This window comes from Mya arenaria, chromosome 14 (assembly GCF_026914265.1).
Source record: "Mya arenaria isolate MELC-2E11 chromosome 14, ASM2691426v1".
In the NCBI taxonomy this organism is placed as follows: Eukaryota; Metazoa; Mollusca; class Bivalvia; order Myida; family Myidae; genus Mya; species Mya arenaria.
In genome coordinates, this window is record NC_069135.1 from 63,252,707 (window position 1) to 63,271,126 (window position 18,420).

At 35.3% G+C, this 18,420-nt stretch overlaps 1 protein-coding gene across 1 annotated transcript; it reads right to left on the reverse strand.

Annotated features, from left to right (window-relative positions):
- Positions 1-5,216: 5,216 nt before the first annotated feature.
- On the reverse strand, positions 5,217-16,224 carry LOC128217597 (uncharacterized). Its single transcript, XM_052924845.1, has 3 exons — positions 16,083-16,224; positions 10,357-11,360; positions 5,217-7,288 (listed from the first exon to the last, which is right to left on the reverse strand). The coding sequence occupies exons 2-3, from the start codon at positions 11,351-11,353 to the stop codon at positions 6,429-6,431; spliced, it is 1,857 nt and encodes a 618-aa protein (XP_052780805.1). The 5' UTR covers positions 11,354-11,360; positions 16,083-16,224; the 3' UTR covers positions 5,217-6,428.
- Between the last annotated feature and the right edge of the window lie 2,196 nt (positions 16,225-18,420).

Here is an 18,420-nt window from a genome sequence, read left to right on the forward strand (position 1 = left end):
CTTTTCTATTCTATTATATTCAATTCTATTCTATTTAATTATATTATATTCTATTTTTTCTATTCTATATTATTCTATTTTATTCTATTCTATTTTATTCTAATTTAATTGGTCCCGCTCTGCAATGTTTTTAAAGCTTTATTAGGCGTACATTTATAGTCCTATATGTAATAACTGCCTGTTTTAAAACATACGATAAAATATTTCGCTGAGTAGAATTGAACATGTGCCGTTGACGTCTTTATTCAAAATATGGCAAATGTTTTGATTTTTCAGCATGTTTTACCATGTAATGAATTCTTTTCAGCTCCGCAAGTGGGGAAAATCAGGGGATGCTCCGACGCCATACTATGATTTTATACTGAAACGAACAAGTTTTGTCGATATCTAAGTATTTAAATTTGGTTGAAATTAAAAAAACTCCTCAAGTAAGATGGAGAAATGTGAACACTTTAAGAGCCATGACTCATTATGGCCAAAATTGGCTAAGAGTGGATACTAGAATATTAGTAAAGTTTCTAAACCCGATGTGCTCATATTCCTCCCAAAATATGACCAGACTACATAAAAGAAACTTTTAGCAACTTCATTTTTTTATGGTTGATCCGTATTGAAGTGTGTTTTGTAGGTCAAGGGTCGAGATCCATTTTCGGTCTTTTTGAATCATAGTATTTGAGTAAAAGACATTTAAGAAAGAATTGAACAGTATATAATTATCTTCTTACATAGTATGAAGAAATCTGTTAATTGTATTGTCCAATGCCGAATAATTGTATGAAAAACAGAACTACAGTCGTAAAAAGACAACCCTTGTTACACGACTTGTTTATAACGTCCTGATGTTATGGTGACAGGGAACGTGCAGTTGAAGCCAAGTTATGTTATTCGCTTGCTTAACTTCACCTTGATCAAATATTAAACCTTCATACAAGTACAAGTTATATAAACAGGTAGCGTTTAAAGTTTCTTTTTGTACTGTGTAAAGCGCATTTCTAAATATTGGAGACTAGGAGAATTAAAGTGGAGCATTGCAGCTACTGCTTCATATTTCAAGTCCCAACAACCGTGTGGTTTCTAATTTGCCTCTTAATAAACCTAGATCATTGCGATACAGACGGATCAAGGCCAATGGTTCAATTCCCCGTGTGCAAACACACCATGTATGAGGACTGTGGGTTTCACTAATGCACCAGTCAATTGTAACCAATACACAGTGATTCACCGAAACCAGGGCAATACCAGGGGATGCTAAGACGTCTGTGCAAAACACCAATGTCAAATTTGACTAGTTGGACATAACCTCCCGCTTCGATAGGATATACAAATCTACCACTTCATTTCGACAGGGTGAAAAAAGCCTTCAACTTCTTATCGACAGGATGGAAATAACCCCGCTCCTTACTTCAACAGGGTTGAAAAAATATCCAAGATCCATTGGATGTTTCGTACGGCTTCCGGCTATTATATGTAAAACATAGTATTACTCTTATTCTTATTCTAAAGCATTGTTATCATAGTTTTATTTTTATCATTTAAAACAGAAATGAAACAATAACAAACTCAGCTAATATCATTTATTTTTCTATAATAAAATCCCTAGAATCGCGCAGCAGAAAACTCATATCTGAGATCTTATAGACAACAGAAGTGAGTAAACAAGTATATACATATGTTGGTCGTTATGTTGAATGGAATGATATGAGTCCAAACTACAAAGGAAGCTACATTCACAAGCCATGTTGTCAAATAATCAAGTATAAACCCGATTTAGAGGCAACTCTTTTTCAAGGATTGTCACCACAATATCTTAAAAGCTAATCAACCAAAGGCGAATGAATTACCATAAAAAATGACCTGAAGCTGCCCGTGACCAAACGAGGACATATTTGGCTACGTTTTGCATGAACTGGTGCATTCCGTTCTTTTGCGTTTGGTTGGGGTCATATTCTGCCACGTTTCGTATAAATTGTGCATTCTGATGTAAAATAATTTTATTTCTTTGCCATGACTGGCATACCGCTATTGATGTTGACACAAACAATTGTAGGGGCCCTTCGCTCCACGTTATCCGTAACTTATTTTAAAACATGCTGGTTAACGTTTAGTTCCAATATTCGACGTCAAAGAACCCAATCACAAATACACAACGTGGGCGGGTTGGATTTGGGCAAAGAACAAACACATTTTACCCTTTTTATAATATATTTAAGTATATTTTGAATAAAAGTTCTACTTCAAATACAGACAAACCTTCTACTCTGGAACCTAGGATTTACGTTCATGTTCATTTATAATTTTACGTTATCAATAGCAGAGCCATAGCTTTTTATGTCAAAATCGTAAAAAAGGTAATAAAATACGCTCAAAAATCTATACTTCGGACTAGGAATTGTAGAATAATCTCGGAGGAGTATCCTTAAGCCCTCATGCCAAAATGTAAACTTTTTATGTGTTTTGCTGTGCCCCTAGGTTACGCACTAGTAACGTCAATTCTTAGATCCGCCCCTGGTTTAACTTAAAATGAAAATTTCAAATTCCTTGTCATTCCATTTTACAACTATAGCATCTAGTATTTCTTTTCTCTTTAGCAAAATTATATGGATGCAATTTAATACTTGTTTTTAACAAAACCCTCCACTGAATCATATCTTCATCTTAATCTCATTTCGGAGTCTTAAACTTGGTACAGTATATTTGCTATACAATTTTGTGAACGGTATTTGGTTCCATTTGAATATTTTCGGGTATCTGTGGTTCGAATTTCATGTGATATTAAAAGTCTTATTTGCACCTGTTGAAAGTATAATCAATACTATAATTCAATGTCTGTGCGAAAGTGTGGCTAGGCAAATATATGCATTTTGATAACCTTTGGAAGTAAGCAGCAATTTATAATCACATATCACAAACACAGCGATTTGGGGCGCAACGTTTGGGTGCGTCCCTCCACCATAAAAATATAGTTGATATGTGGAGGTGGAATATACCTCTACAATGGTGCATTCCGGTGTAAAATTTTCACATTTTTAAACCCAAAATTGACATAGAGGGTTACCTTGTGCAGTTTGAGGGGCTTGGGAAGCCGGGAACTCCATTTTCCGCTCCATTTTAACACATAATCCTCTAGAGATAGCTATATAACTCAATAAAATGATATCAAAAAAAGTTTTATATGGTAAAAACCTTTACTTTATTGGTTTCTATCAAACTGTTATCAAAAAGTGTCAAATATGATCTCGTCTCATTTAGGACAGAATGTTTTTCATAAAGCGTTAACAGTACTTGATAGTCGATGTTGATAGAAATTTTCCTATTTTAAATCCAGTCTTAATTTCGATTAATTTCATTACAGAAACAAAAATAATCCTTCAAACAATACATGGACTAGATACTAAATGTACAATTTAATTAAAAATAATATGCAGAAATCTGTTCAAAGCCTAATGCAACGCACTTGTTTTCAACATATTTAGTTCTATACTAACTTCTATGCTTCTGTCAAAAAAAACTTACTTTTTAAAACAGAATGAAGACAAGCATGGGCTCATCCTTTGGTATACACGAGCAATTTTCTGTTAGGCTGAAGGGAATTAACCGTTCATACTATGTAATCTTATTTTAATTGTTTACCTCCCATAAATACTTCTTTTAAACTTCTGAACGTATTTGTATGACCAAATAAGATATTCTTGTATACTCATTACGTAACATTACCTATTTGGAAATTGATTTAGTTTGTAAATTTACTTTAAACATTTTTTAATCAGTATATGAATTAGTAAAATGAGTAACATCATCTTTAAATACGTAAATGAATTATATAAACAGTTTGATCATTTTTTTCTAAATATGGATACACCAGACGAGGGCTGTATGATAAGTTCGCGGACTACATAAATTGAAGGTAAAAACAACTGAATATCGTTATTAAATTTGTATGGGCACGATTATCAACATCGATAGTGCGTGCATATCGGCGCGCGATAAAGCGAGTTAGCAGACGTGCGTATATGTGCATGCGTGCACGTGTTTGTGGGGATGACCCGGCAGTGTTTTCGAGCAACATCGAAATTTTGCATTGACAGCAAAAACAATGTATTTACAAAATTGCCATATTCATCAATTTATAAAATGGCAGAAAAATATTGGAAAGATTCCGTTATGTGATGAAACTACAATCAATAAAAACTTCAAAATGAATATGTTTTATTTTCAGTTAGCACCAGAACATTAAAGTATTAAATCGGTTGCCAAGGCCGAGTGGTAAGCGTATCGAACTCTTGATTAGAGGGTCCCGTGTTTCATCCCGCTCGGATCATCATTATCATTCAGGAATGATAAATGGTTCTTAATCACATGTATATCTTTAAACTACTATGAAACGGTTTCATCTTTAGGTGATCATCGCAAGGTGAAATAAAACATAATTTTACCATTACGTTTGTACGAGTACATCAATTGTTCATTCAACCGATACATATATCAATCATTTATGCAACTTTTGACACCGTTTGATTTAAAAAAAATCATCTCTCCGTTGCATTTGCTTAACGTTACTACAACATTTCGGTTTTGTTCCAAGAATACATGCCGTTCTCTTGGCATTCAATTCCTCAAACTATCACAATTTAACGCAAACATTACGACTACGTACACGCAAAACAATGTTGACGTCAGCAAAGTTAAAATACATTGTTGAACGCATTGTTTTAAATTGGTTGCTAACTTAAATATAACTTAGCCCGAATCCCGATCTTTTTTATTACATTACTCGAATAGCTGAATATCAGGCTCAAAAATAGCGTACAAACATATAGAAAGTGCCAGGCATTTAACGAAGCTATTTTTACCTCAATGCCGGTCGGTGAGCGTAAAGAAACGTGCACAATTAGCCAAAGACACACAGCATATCTTCCGGAAACTAAATAATTTACACACTTTTTTAAGAATTGGTAATTTTATAGTTCTATAACGGTATTCTTTAAAGCAATTTTCATAATTTGATGATGAAAAATGGTATAAAATTGGCGCCAAATGTATGACTTGGTGTGAAAAGAAATTGTATTGTGTAGGATAGCGTCTTTTTGCACTAACAGAGGACAAATATTCAAGAAAAAATGAGGACAAATTATCTCTCACTTCATTATGGCCAATTAACAAAGAATTTGAAATATATTTTATTTTGAACGTCAATTGGACATAGGTGATGCCTTCAATGCCGGACAATTGCCCGTTATGATACACAGGACACACAACAACAGTTCGAATTTAAAAGGACTTGTTCATGGTTTGTAGGATGCACTTTTTTGTTGTTTTTTTCAGACGAATTAAAGTTTGTCAAACCAAACTGTTGTTAAAACTATGACAGTTGTACCTCTTCAACAAATGTTGATATAAGCTTAACAAATTGTCTTTGAATTCCACGGTTTCATCACCCATTACAATCAGCTAAAGGCTGTTGCGAGACTGGTTGATTAATATTGTCACGGGAAGCTTTCGAGTGGCGGAATTGCCGATTTTCTAAAACTATTTGGGCTGTGCCAGCGGGGGGTTTTCACATTAATAATGCTGCCAAATTAGACCAGATTGCTTTCTTTCACTACAGTATAATGAAATCGGTCCTTTACATCATTTCGAGTAAATTAATAATTTGATAAGTCAGTTCATATGCATTACTTGGGAAATATGTTTTGGTCCTAAAACATGAGCGAGTCCCTTTAAAACCTTTTATGACATTATTTACATATAGTACACCAATGTTTGTACAATTTATTCGAAATATAGGAGGAAACAAGTTGCATATATATTGTTCAATGTCTGTTTAATTATTCAACTAATATAGGAGGAAACTATTTTAACTATGGTCAAAGTCTGTTCAAACAATTCAATCCATCTTTTTTGGAAACAATTCACACTAAGGTCAATTTCTATAAAACTATATTCAATATACATATATAAGGACACGTACATGTATGTTTAATTTCAATATAAACACATTATAAACATCATATTTACTAAATACAAACTGATTGAAAAATGACACATCGTGTCTATTACTCTATAATATATATTCTATTACACAATTACATTGTTTGATTAAACATTCACAAGTAAGAAACCAACTTGTTGGTATATTTCATACACAATCAGCTACTACCATTTCAATAAATAATACACATTCTCATACTCGTATATTCATGTCTTATAGCAAATTAATACACGAATTGTCACTTATGAAACCGTTCAACCTAATTTAAAAGTCAATTTTCCGTCAAATACTCTCACAGTAATTTAATCGCGAGATATGTGAATTTAAGCATTGTATAAGCGTATTATCAGTATCATCCTTTACATTAGAATTATTCTTAAACATAACAATTACTTCACACCTGATACAGATTTCACTCATATTAATTGACAGACTTGAACTATACTAAGTTGAATACTTTTACGAAATTATCCGAATCAGGTCTGTCATAGGGATAGCAGGTGACAAACAACATCTTCTTCAGTGAACAGTAAGCCACACTGTATGGACACTCTATCCCCTCGTCCTTCCCCAGCAGTTGAGTTATCTTGCCGCTGAGCGTGTCTAGTAGCAGAATGTTCTTACTGTACCACCCACACACGAGCAGCTGGTTGTCCCCCACAGCTGTCAGACCTTGTGAGTATTCCAGTATCGGGTCTTGGTACGACTGGAGCACCTCTAGTGAGATGCTCAGCTTGGTTATGGTGTGGGTGAGCCAGTCTGAGACATATATGACCGAAGGAGTCTGGCTCTCTCTGGTCACTGTCAAATAGCTGGGATACTTAAACAAAGGTTTTCCACTGCTGTCTTTGTCCACACTCTTCTTCACCTTTTCCTTCATGTCCATCAACCCAACCTTACCTGGGGGGCAGAAGGACACTATCAAGTTGTCATCACAGAAATCTATTCCGTTACACTCTTTATCCACTTTAACAACATCCTGTAGCGTGACATTTCCATGAGTAGATACGAACTGTATCTTCTTCTTACTGGGCAAAGTGACGGGTGCCCTTTCCCCGGGCAGGAGACACAGGCCCCACGGCTTACCCGGAAGTTTCACCTGGGACACCATCTTATTGGTAGTGGTGTCCACAAGCTTTACTGAGTTATTGTTAAAGTCAGCCAGTAGGAGCCTGTCTCCGGACAGAAAGGCCACACCCGTCAGGAAGCAGTTACTGGTGTCGGCTGCCGTCTTCACTGGAATGCCAGGCAGCTTGCTAAACTGGTACTGTCTTAGGTCTGCACGGCCTTGGTTTAAGGCTAAAATATCGAAATAAAACTTTTCATGAACAACAACTTGAAAAAGGTTTATTTATGTCTACTTCGCAGGTATTTGAAATTTAGCAAACGAAGATATGTTCATAGTAAACGCATGTATCTAAAGATGTGTTCATGACCTTGATGGAACGTGCATGTATGAAATAATATAAAAATGGGCATGTACACAAAGAGATACTTGAAGCTTTAAAATAAATTTTCTTGGATTGTTTGCAAATCTAAACAATTAGTAAATTGTATGGACATAACTCATATAATTAACTACACTTGCCGCGGTTTGTGTATTTCATATTTTTGAAACTTATAACTCAGTTTTGGTGATAAAAAATGATGTTATCTCAAATGATATTAGAACAATCTTACTTAAAAGTGTGTTTGGATTAATCCTTTATTTTGAATAACAATATGTATTTAAACACCTTTAAATTTGAATGAAATCAAAGGATTATTACAGTAAATACTTAGCAAAATATTGGTGTCATAGTTTGTGAAACACCCAATAAAATGTAAAACACCCAGTTTGTTTCCGGTTACCCGCCCTTCTTATTTTCGCCCGTTATTTTTGAATTGATTATCAGCTGCTTTGTCATAACACTCAAGTAGTGATCACACTGACAATAAACTACTTTATGCCTCTCTTGTTTTTATACTAATCACAAACAAGTCCTAAAGTTAATTTTTATGAAGAAACATCCAGCAAAGGGGGCAGTATCAGCCAGGGAGTGTACGGTGTAACAATATGAGACAGTGACAATCATTGAAGTAGACGGTGTAACCATAGGGGGCAGTATCAGCCAGAGAAGTATACGGTGTAACCATAGGGGCAGTATCAGTCAGAGAAGTATACGGTGTAACCATAGGGGCAGTATCAGTCAGAGAAGTATACGGTGTAACCATAGGGGCAGTATCAGCCAGAGAAGTATACGGTGTAACCATAGGGGCAGTATCAGTCAGAGAAGTATACGGTATAACCATAGGGGAAGTGTCAGTCAAGGAAGTATATGGTGTGACCATAGGGGGTAGTATCTATCAGATAAGGATAAACTGTTATCACAGGGGCAGTATCAGTCCGCGAAGAATACGTTGTAACCATAGGGGGCAGTACCAGTCAGAAAAGTATACGGTGTGACCATAGGGGGTTGTATCACCCAGAGAGTATAAAATGTTACCACTGGGGCAGAATCAGTCTGAGAATAATACGGTGTAACCATCGGCGGCAGTATCAGTCAGAGAAAAATTCGGGGTAACCATGGGGGAAGGTATCAGTCAGGGAAGTATACGGTATTAACCACAGGAGATAGTGTCAGTCAGAGAAGTATACGGTGTAACCACAGGATATAGTGTCAGTCAGGGAAGTAAACGGTGTAACCACAGAAGATAGTATCAGTCAGAGAAGTATACGGTGTAAACACAGGATATAGTATCAATCAGAGTAGTATACGGTGTAACCACATGAGATGGTATCAGTCAGAGAAGTGTACGGTGTAACCACATGGGATAGTATCAGTCAGAGACGTATAAGGTGTAACCACATGCGATAGTATCAGTCAGAGAATTATACGGTGTAATCACATGCGAAATTATCAATCAGAAAACTATAATTATCAGTCAGAGAAGTATACGGTGTAAACACAGGAGAAATTATCAATCAGAAAACTATAAGTATCAGTCAGAGAAGTATACGGTGTTATCACAGGAGAAATTATCAATCAGAAAACTATAAGTATCAGTCAGAGAAGTATACGGTGTAACCACTTGGGAAAGATTTTATCATAGAAGAATATGGTGTGACCACAGGGTATAGTATCTGTCAGAGAAGTATAAGGTGTTACATTACTCAGAAAAATATTTGGTGAAAACATAGCCTGGCATAGGGGTCAGAATCAGTCAGAGAAGTAGTATATAAAATCTCTGACAGAAACTGCCTCTTATGAATACATTTACAGTTTAACCATAGGGGGAAGTACCAATCAGTCAAAAAAGTATACTGTGTAAGCAGAAACCGTAGGGGGCATTTTCAGCTAAGGAAGTTTACGGGGTAAGAATTGTGGGCAGTATTAGCTGCATAAATTAACATTGAAGTAATAGGGCGCAGTATCAGTCAGAAACGAGTCTGTTTAAGCATAGGAGGCAGTATCAACCAGAGAGGAATACAGTGTAACCAGAGGGGACAATGCAAGTCCAAACAGTAAACGGTGTTACAATAGTGTAACCATAGGGGGTGGTATCAACATTAGAAGTAAACGATGTAAACAAAGTGGGCAGTATCAGTAAGAAGAGAAGGGTACAGTGAAGTTTTAAGGCATAAGTATATAATTAATTCATTATGGTCAATTGTATACACAATGGGGTCTAGAGGTACGGAAATCATCGTCTTTGAAACGCGTCAGATCTTATACTTACGTCTGTAAATCGTGTATTTGGTAAGTTTTATAAAAAAAACAGTACTTTTTGCCGGGTACTCGAGTAGTGAGTTGGTACTCGGGTACTCTGATGATTGATCGAGTACTGGAGTACTCGAGTACTCGGGTACTCTTGTAATCCCTAATATATATAACAAATACAACAAATATGTGACTGAAACTGCCGACTATGCTAGCTATAATATAATACAGAGACCTTTTAATAATAGATATAAATATATGAAATAATCTCTGACTGATACTGCTACCTATGATGACAACGCTGTACCATTAATCAATGTTTATACCTTCTTAAAATAGTCTGAAAAACTGAAATAAAGTGAATTGATGCAGTGTTTGAAAACAACGCATTTTGAGGTCATACCACAAGACATACGATGTGTTCTTTACACTGCTGATAAGTAATTCAATATTAAACAGAACACATAGAACACTCACAGGCACGCACACATGAACACGCAAGTTCACACGTTCAAGCACACGCTTCCGATTGTGGATTAACGTTTTAAAGGAAATTATACAAATCTCATATGACGTGGAGAATGGAGGGCAATAAAGTCACATAAAATAAAACATTTAAATAAAACATGAAACCTTATTGTGATATAACTGCTTTGTGTTGCTTACCTGGCTCCTGAAGTTTTGTCTGCTGGTCTGCCAAATCTGATGCCACCTGGTCTGCCAAATCTGACGCCACCTTATCTGCCAAATCTGACGCCACCTGGTCTGCCAAATCTGACGCCACCTGGTCAACTCTGCCAATTGCTGTGCATGAAGCCAGCAGCTGTTCTGTGACGGGGTCCCTTGTGAACTTGAAGTATGACACACTTTTTTTACCTCTGATGTCTTTAAGGGCTGACTGAAAACCGACTAACTCCTTAATTGCACTTGTTCCAGATATGAACAGCTGGTTACTGTTGACCTCCTTGTCTTGTAGCTCAGCCTTGAGCTTCTCAGTGGCAGCTAGTATGTCTTGGCAATTTGATTTTAGTTCACTCAACAGGCTTTGTGATTTTTGTTTCTTCTGCTCAATTTCTTCCAGTAGCTCTTGTTCCCTCTTATCCATGTATTGGTTGATATCATTCCTGAACTTTCGAAGCGCATTGATATTTGTAAAGCTCTCTTCGTCAGTATATTTCATGCTCGCTTGTATGTTGTCTGAAAGGTTGCCGATGTCATTGACCATATGAACAAGTCCTGCCTTCAGACCGTTGTATTCTAGGCCCTCCTTGTACCGCTTTGCCACTTGAGAAATCCTTTCAATAGTGCATGACCTGTGTTTTTTCTCAGCCAAGCAGTCTCCACACAGAAGAGTCTCGTGATTGGGACAATAGTATTTTATGAACTCTTCGGCATGGCGTTGGCATGTTTCCGTAAAATGCTTATTCTCACTCTCTGGTTGGAGTGAAGAAGGCATGGTACTCTTGTCCTGAAGAGGGTGGCTTTTGGTAAACGTCATGTTCCTGTGTACTCGGGCACAGTTGGAACACAGGAACTCCTTGCAGACGGTACAGAAGGCATCAGGAGGGATGTCCTTGCCATCGTTCGCACATGTCTGGCAGAATGTGTGGTCAGACACCGATCCAGTTCCCTCGGGTGCCTTTTTCCCTGAGACTGCATCCATCTTGAGTCTAAAACCATAATTTGATTGTCAAGTATACACTCGGTTTACGAAGTTCTAAACGATTTACAGGAGCGGACCCAGGAGTTGATAATCGAGGGGGAAAACAAAGGAACGTAATATTTTGACATGCGCGACTCCCTCAGAACCAAAAGTTAAATGAATTAATTTGTTGACAGGGGAGGTGGGGATACTCCCCACAAAAAGTTTTTAAATTTGAAAGCCGCAATGGTGCAATCTTTGCCTATTTTATTACCTTCTTCTGCTATATTGAAATAAAAGGGAAAACATGGACAAATTAAGTGAGCATGCGCCCGGTGCTACCCTACCCATAATGTGCTGGTGATTTTTGCCGTCAACCTGGCCCCACCCCCACAATTAATTTCTACAAATAACCATAGTTCAAATCTAGTGAAGAAAATGTGCAAACATCACACAAGAATGCACCATTTCAAATTGAAGGTAGCTAAAAGTTTGGTTTGAGACCTCCTGGAAACACTAACAAGAGCTGTCGTAAGACAGCGCGCTCGACTACGCCGCTTTAACTTTGAAGTGAATACAATAACGATGTAATATGTGAACAAGAATCGCGATGTGACAAAACCAGGTTTTTAATGATTGGCAGAAGAGATTCAGTTTCAACTGCTTTCTTCTATTTTTTGTAACAGTGACCTTGATTGTAAGGGCCCAAACACAATCTCATAAAAATCCTCCATACACTCTTCCTACATATCAAGTTTGGTCACAGTATGTCAACCATAACTGAAACTGTAATCTATTTTTAGTAACAGTGACCTTGACCCTAGGGGGCCAAAAGGCAAACCATGAAAGCTCTGCATAAACTTGTCCTATATACCAAGTTTGGTCACACGTTGTCAACCCTTACTTGAGTCATTCAGTACTTACCATGTTTCTTTTTTAACGACAGTGACCTTGACCTAGACCAGAGATCTCGGGGCCCAAAACACAATCTCAGAAAAGGTCTCTATAAACTCATCCTATACACCATGTTTAGTCACAATATGTAGACCCTTACTTAAGTAATTTAATACCAATCCTTTTTTCTATTAATAGTTACCTTGACCTTAATCGTAGGGGCCTCAAACGCATTCTCTTAAAAAGGTCTCTTCGTATATACCAAGTTTCGTCTCTTTATGTCAACCCTAGCTAAAAAAAATCAATACATAAGAAGCCTTTGATGCTGCCCTCCCACCAGCCCGCCCGAACAATGGCGCAAGACATTCAAATAACTTGTTTTCCCTTTATGAAAATGTGGTTAATAATATAAACATGTGTTTTTAGAAGGAAATTAAAATACAATTTAAAAAAAAATCAATAAAAAAACAAGGGCCATAATTTGTATTTAGATTTAAAATGGAGTTATGTTTCTTGTTGTAAGATGGTCGTCAATAATTTTGAATTTTATTAAGTGCATTGAATGAAAGGTGTAGAAGTTTTTTTATTAAAATCCCAACTTGCCCTTAAATTTAACTTGACCAAAAACTTTAACCGAAGTCAAGCAGGGGCTATTACTTGTATTAAGGATAATATGGTATAATGTAACCTCATTGTGTGATGGACCTGAACGATTGTGTGAAGAATTAAGTCAATTGAATGAAGGTAAAGAAGTTATTAATAGATATCCCAACCTGCCCTAAAACTTTAACCTAAGTTCCATAGTCAATCAGAGGCCATAATTTGAATAAAAGATAAGATGGGGCCGTATTCAATAAGCATCTTAGTTAATATTTTCAACTTAGTGAGAATTTCGTAACTTTTGACAATGTTATTTTAAATACCCGCTACTTTTCATCAGATTTATTCATATGCATATATATTGTTTAGACCATTTACTTGTTTATTTTCATATTTTTGTTGTACAAACATTGTTCGTTTTCTTAAAATTCAACTTGAAAAAATGGCAATTTTTCACTTAGTTGAAAAATATTATTCAGATACTTTTTGAATACGGCCCATGGAGTTATCTTACCTCCTTATGTAATGGCTCTGAACAGCTGTGTGTAGTATTAAGTCAATTGAATGAATGGTATTGGACTTATAAATGAAAATCCCAACATGGACAAAAACTTAAACCTGACCTACAACTTAATCCATACAAAGGCCAGGATTCTTGTAAACTTTTTTGGTACGGCAAACTGTTGGCAACATGGAAACATAAAAATGTCGGAATGAAATGAAAGTCTTTCTTAATCCAGTGACATTGATACCGGGCCTATCGATACCGGGATTTCTGAAGGGAGATTTATATATTACCGGGTACTGACTGTGACGTAAAACCCGGTACCAATATAATCCGGAATCATAAATTGTGCCATTTTCAAGTTACTCTAACAAAAACTAATGGTGATATGAAGCCCCTTTATGACACGTGTCACAAGTGTTGCCAATTAATGAATGTGTGAGCGCCAGTGTCGGGATGTTCATTCCATTCTTTATTGCATAATTGCAATAAAATGTTTATAGCAATATCTATTTTGCATATATACCACTTTATAATAGAAAGTTCTGATTTCTTTTTAAATCTGCAGAAAACGTTTTAATAAAATATTATGCTACACCGAATTGTTTTTAGCATTATAGCAGTTAGCACTTAGCTTATGCTAATATTATAAAGAATGTTATATGATTTAAGTGTCATTTTTATTCATTACAAAATATGTTGCTTTGAGTTTTATGTATTTTGGAAATACTAAAAGAGAAAGTGTTCTGTTACAATTATGTACAATCACACGATTTACACAATATTTCATTTCTTGGTGTATTTCTATAGGGAGAATTTTGTGCATCGAAAACAAGGCATGTTGTGAAGTAGTTTTCAGAACAGCATTTTTGAATGAGACCACAAATGCCATAGGGTTTAAGGCAGCAATAAGATTTGCCCTTTGATTAGTCTTTTATGACATGTTCTTTCATGGGTCAGTATAACTGATTACTTCAGAGCCCGTAAACGTCAGATCATAATTGTGTATTTATTAATATTAAAACACGTACGAGTGTTAAAATGTTTACTCGTATTTGTTTATAACTCTGATTAATTCATTTAGTTATGTATATTGTTTATACAACAATTTGATATGTATAAGTCGAACAATGAGATTATCTAGTCTGAAAGTGTCAATTTTAATAGGCCATGTACCAATTAACAGACACACAGGAAAATGACGCCATGCTGTGAGACAAGTGGAATAAACAAGGGATGCACAGCGGGGAGTTATCATGCCGCATATACCTGAAGTTAAAATATTATAAGATGTATACATTCTCAACCGTTTCATTGAACTTATATTATTTCCTCATGTTTGGAATGAACAGAACCTTTCTCAGATAGGCATGTTTGTAGCTGTTATATTTGAAATCAGACCAGAACAGACTATTTATTTTGATCTAAGCATTACAAGCGCATTGTCATTATAACACATACACCAGCAAAGACATGTTTTTAAGGCATGTAGACAACAGAATTGCAAATTTATTGTATACCGTATTACGATTTTGCATACATATAAGACCTATTAAACTTTAACTTTAAAAGATCAACACACACTGGGTGTTCATTAAAATGAATTATTTCTTTCCAAATCTATTCCCCAAACAGGGCTTTTTCACCTTCTTTGATAGGGGCCGAAATTTGGCTACTTCACAATTGGGAAAAATGGCATATTTTCCCAATTTCCAGATATTTTTTTTTTCACAATTCCCAGATATTTTTCCCAAAAAGGAAGATCTTACTTAAGAAATTTACAATAATAATTGATTCTGTTTGAACAAATTCTTTGTATCTTTTTTAATTAACATAAGAAGAATGCTGTATAATTAAAACGTTATTTGAGGACCAATTAGTCCGTATATTGTTATAAATTCTTTAACTCGATTTAGAATCAACTCTATGAAGATTAAAACTAATCTCTCTCCCTCTTGTCATTGCGTCATGTTAAAAAAGTGAAGTCAAAGACATGATTTCTCCCCAATCAGATCTACATGTATATCAATTGGAAGTCCATACATTTTAGACCTTTCAAGCATGACCCTGTGGAGTGTTTGTACACATTTCATATTAAAAAGGTCATAAATTTTATGAAAAAAATCAGCTAGAAGTAGACTCACATGTAAGATGTGAGCCTGTTTTTTTGTAACATGAGTTCCAAGTTTCAGATGTAAACCTTGACCTATGTTTAAAAGGTGTCTTCAATCCGCATGTGGAATTTCCCATTTTGAGACGTTTACGCATTTAAATTTCCCAGTTTGCAGAATTTCACGCGTTTAAATTTCACAAAATGAAAAGGCTAGGCCTCTTCAAAATTTTTGGTGATAAACCCTGCCAAATATCACACTAGAATTAAAAGACAATTACTATTGAAATAAATTATATTGTATTTAAGATTTACAGCTTGATAAAAGTGTGTAAATTTAAGGTGACTGTCAACCTACTTATACATGTTAATTATACTATTTTTCGGTCTTGAAATCAAACTCTCTTTTCTGTTGTTTTTTAAGATATTCAAAGTCATAGCTGATTATTGTGGACATTGATACCGGACCTATCGATACCGGGATTTCTTTAGAGAATATTATATTTACCAGTATCGACTATGACGAAAACACCCGATATCGACATAATCAGGTATCATAAACTGAAATACCGGATTTTCCCAATATCGATACCGGGTACCGGGTTTAACCACCACCCGAAAAAATACTATTTTATACTTACTTTTGTTGACTGTTGAAGAAAGTCCTTTCCGATAGTTACTCGAATATCTTAAGAACACAAGTCATTACTTTCACATGTGGTTGTATTAATTAAATAGTTGCAGTTTGGATAGTCAGCGAATTTCAGGCGTCTTCAAAAACGAAAGTAGTAACTTCCTTGATAATAAATAAGGGAGGTTATCATGGTTGGTGCTAAAACCCGGTATCCGGGTTATGTTGATACCGGGCTGCGTGATCAGTAAGATCAGATGATAAATCCCGGTATATCATGGTCCGCTTTTTATTGCCGATTGAAGTAATGATGATTCGATTACAAAATCTGGTTTTAAAGGCATATGTTAAAGTTTTAGCACCTCCGTTAATCCTTATGAATCCTATGATACATTTAAGTGTCTATTTTCCTTATGCTTGTTCTATAGAAAATAATATTATTTAGAAGACATATTTAGCCTACCAAATAAGACCGACCCCTGCGCAACTCTTTGCAGACGGGACTTAATACATTAGGAAGGATGTTCTTTCAATCGTCTGCCAAGGCATGCAGAACGTGATTCCAGAAGCTGATCCTGAAGCCTGTGGTGCCTTCTTTCTGGGAATCTGCATCCATCCCGAATATCCCGCGGCAATTACAATTTTAAAATCTACATTTGCATACGTTTTACCATCTTAAGTAGGACAAGATATGAATCTCACTCATGACTTTTATCCGTCCGACCCGCTTTTGTCTCCCGTCCAAAACTTTGTCATTCGCTTAATACAAGTATGCGATTTGAATTAAACTTTCAATTAGTGACCACTGTAAGACGACACTTGAGTTATTTTACTTCAAGGTGAAGGTCAATGTCAATCGCATTGCTGGGTCAAGATCTCTGCGCGAGTTTTGTTCTTTGATCTTTATCAATTTCTGAATTAAGAGCTTATCAGTAGATCTAAGTATAGCATATCAGCGGAATTAAAATCCCTCTTATGTTGAAAATTTGAGGTTGATCATGTGTCAAATAAAAATTAATAGCTTTCTTATTATCTTCAAACTTATAATTGCATTATGAATTTAATATCAAATATGTGTCTTAGTCAAGTATATGTACTATCATACTGTGTAAAGGCGGCGTGCGTATTTATCACTTCTGTGGTAGCTCTTGTTTATTTATTTTATAATATAGACTTAATTTTATTTTAAGGAAAATGTTTTTTACTTTGAAATCTTAATATATTACTGTCGAAATTTCTTTAACGGATATGTTGTTCACTCTCAATATTATTCTAAAAATTGCATGGACATGCCTGTTATTTGCAGACCTTCAGACAAATTTCGAGACAAATGTTCCATCAGCATACATGCGATATTTCTGAGAGGCTTCCCAGGGAATTTTGGTCTGAAATCCAGGGGATTTTGATATACGATTAGGGTATTTTTACGAAACGACATTAAGCAGATATTTTCATTTATAATACAAGACTAAACACAGAAATCTGATTTACATTTATTTATATTCTAATTTACATACAAGAAAATAATTTGTGACACACTATAAAATCATAATTAGGTCAATTTATAGCATAAAACATCATCATTATATAAAGAAAAACAACACATTGTGAATTGATAAATTGATATATGCATTGATATTGAGTAATCACATTATCCAAGAAGGTGATAAAGCAACTGTGATTAATCAGACATGTTTTGTTGGCATTGTAAAGATAATAATATGACAGTTATCTCAAAGAGACACCAGATGATTCATATGCAAGGATTTTTTGTCAAACACATAAAATTCCATCGTTATGTATAATAATTGATTCCTACCACTGATGTATCAGATCGCTTACGAAACATGTTTCTTTCGCAGCTTTTGCGCTTTTTTTCCAAATTGAAATTTACTTGGGTTGTCTACCATGTTAATCTGAGTAAGTTTAAAAATAGCGCAGATATATTTTTCTTCACTCATAAACGCATATCCATGATCAGATTTGGAGTTATCGAAACAGACTTGGGCGGGGGGGGGGGGATAATTGTTGAATAACTCTATTTTCTTTTCTATTAGGTACAATATTTTATTTATCTAACAAGTCTATATTTTAAAAGTCTTCAATAAACAGTCTGAAAAAGTAAGCTCTCAACACATGCTACTATGCTTATATTTGTTTGGAAAATGACAATAGCTAGGCAAGGATTTTCCGATATAGCCTGCTGTATTTTCACTGATGGATATAGAAAAGGAAAGTTATAGGAATATAACAAAATGATATATGCATATATATTGAGTGTTTATTTTATCATAGGTGATCAAGCAACTGCGAATAATAAAACCTTTTGTCGGCATTTTAAAGATAAC

Excerpts from the sequence above, each read along its gene's own strand:
- LOC128217597 (XM_052924845.1), bottom strand. The coding sequence starts at position 11,353 with ATGGATGCAGTCTCAGGGAAAAAGGCACCCGAGGGAACTGGATCGGTG. Across the intron at positions 7,289-10,356 it reads GACAAAACTTCAGGAGCCAG|CCTTAAACCAAGGCCGTGCA; the intron begins GTAAGCAACACA and ends TCGATATTTTAG.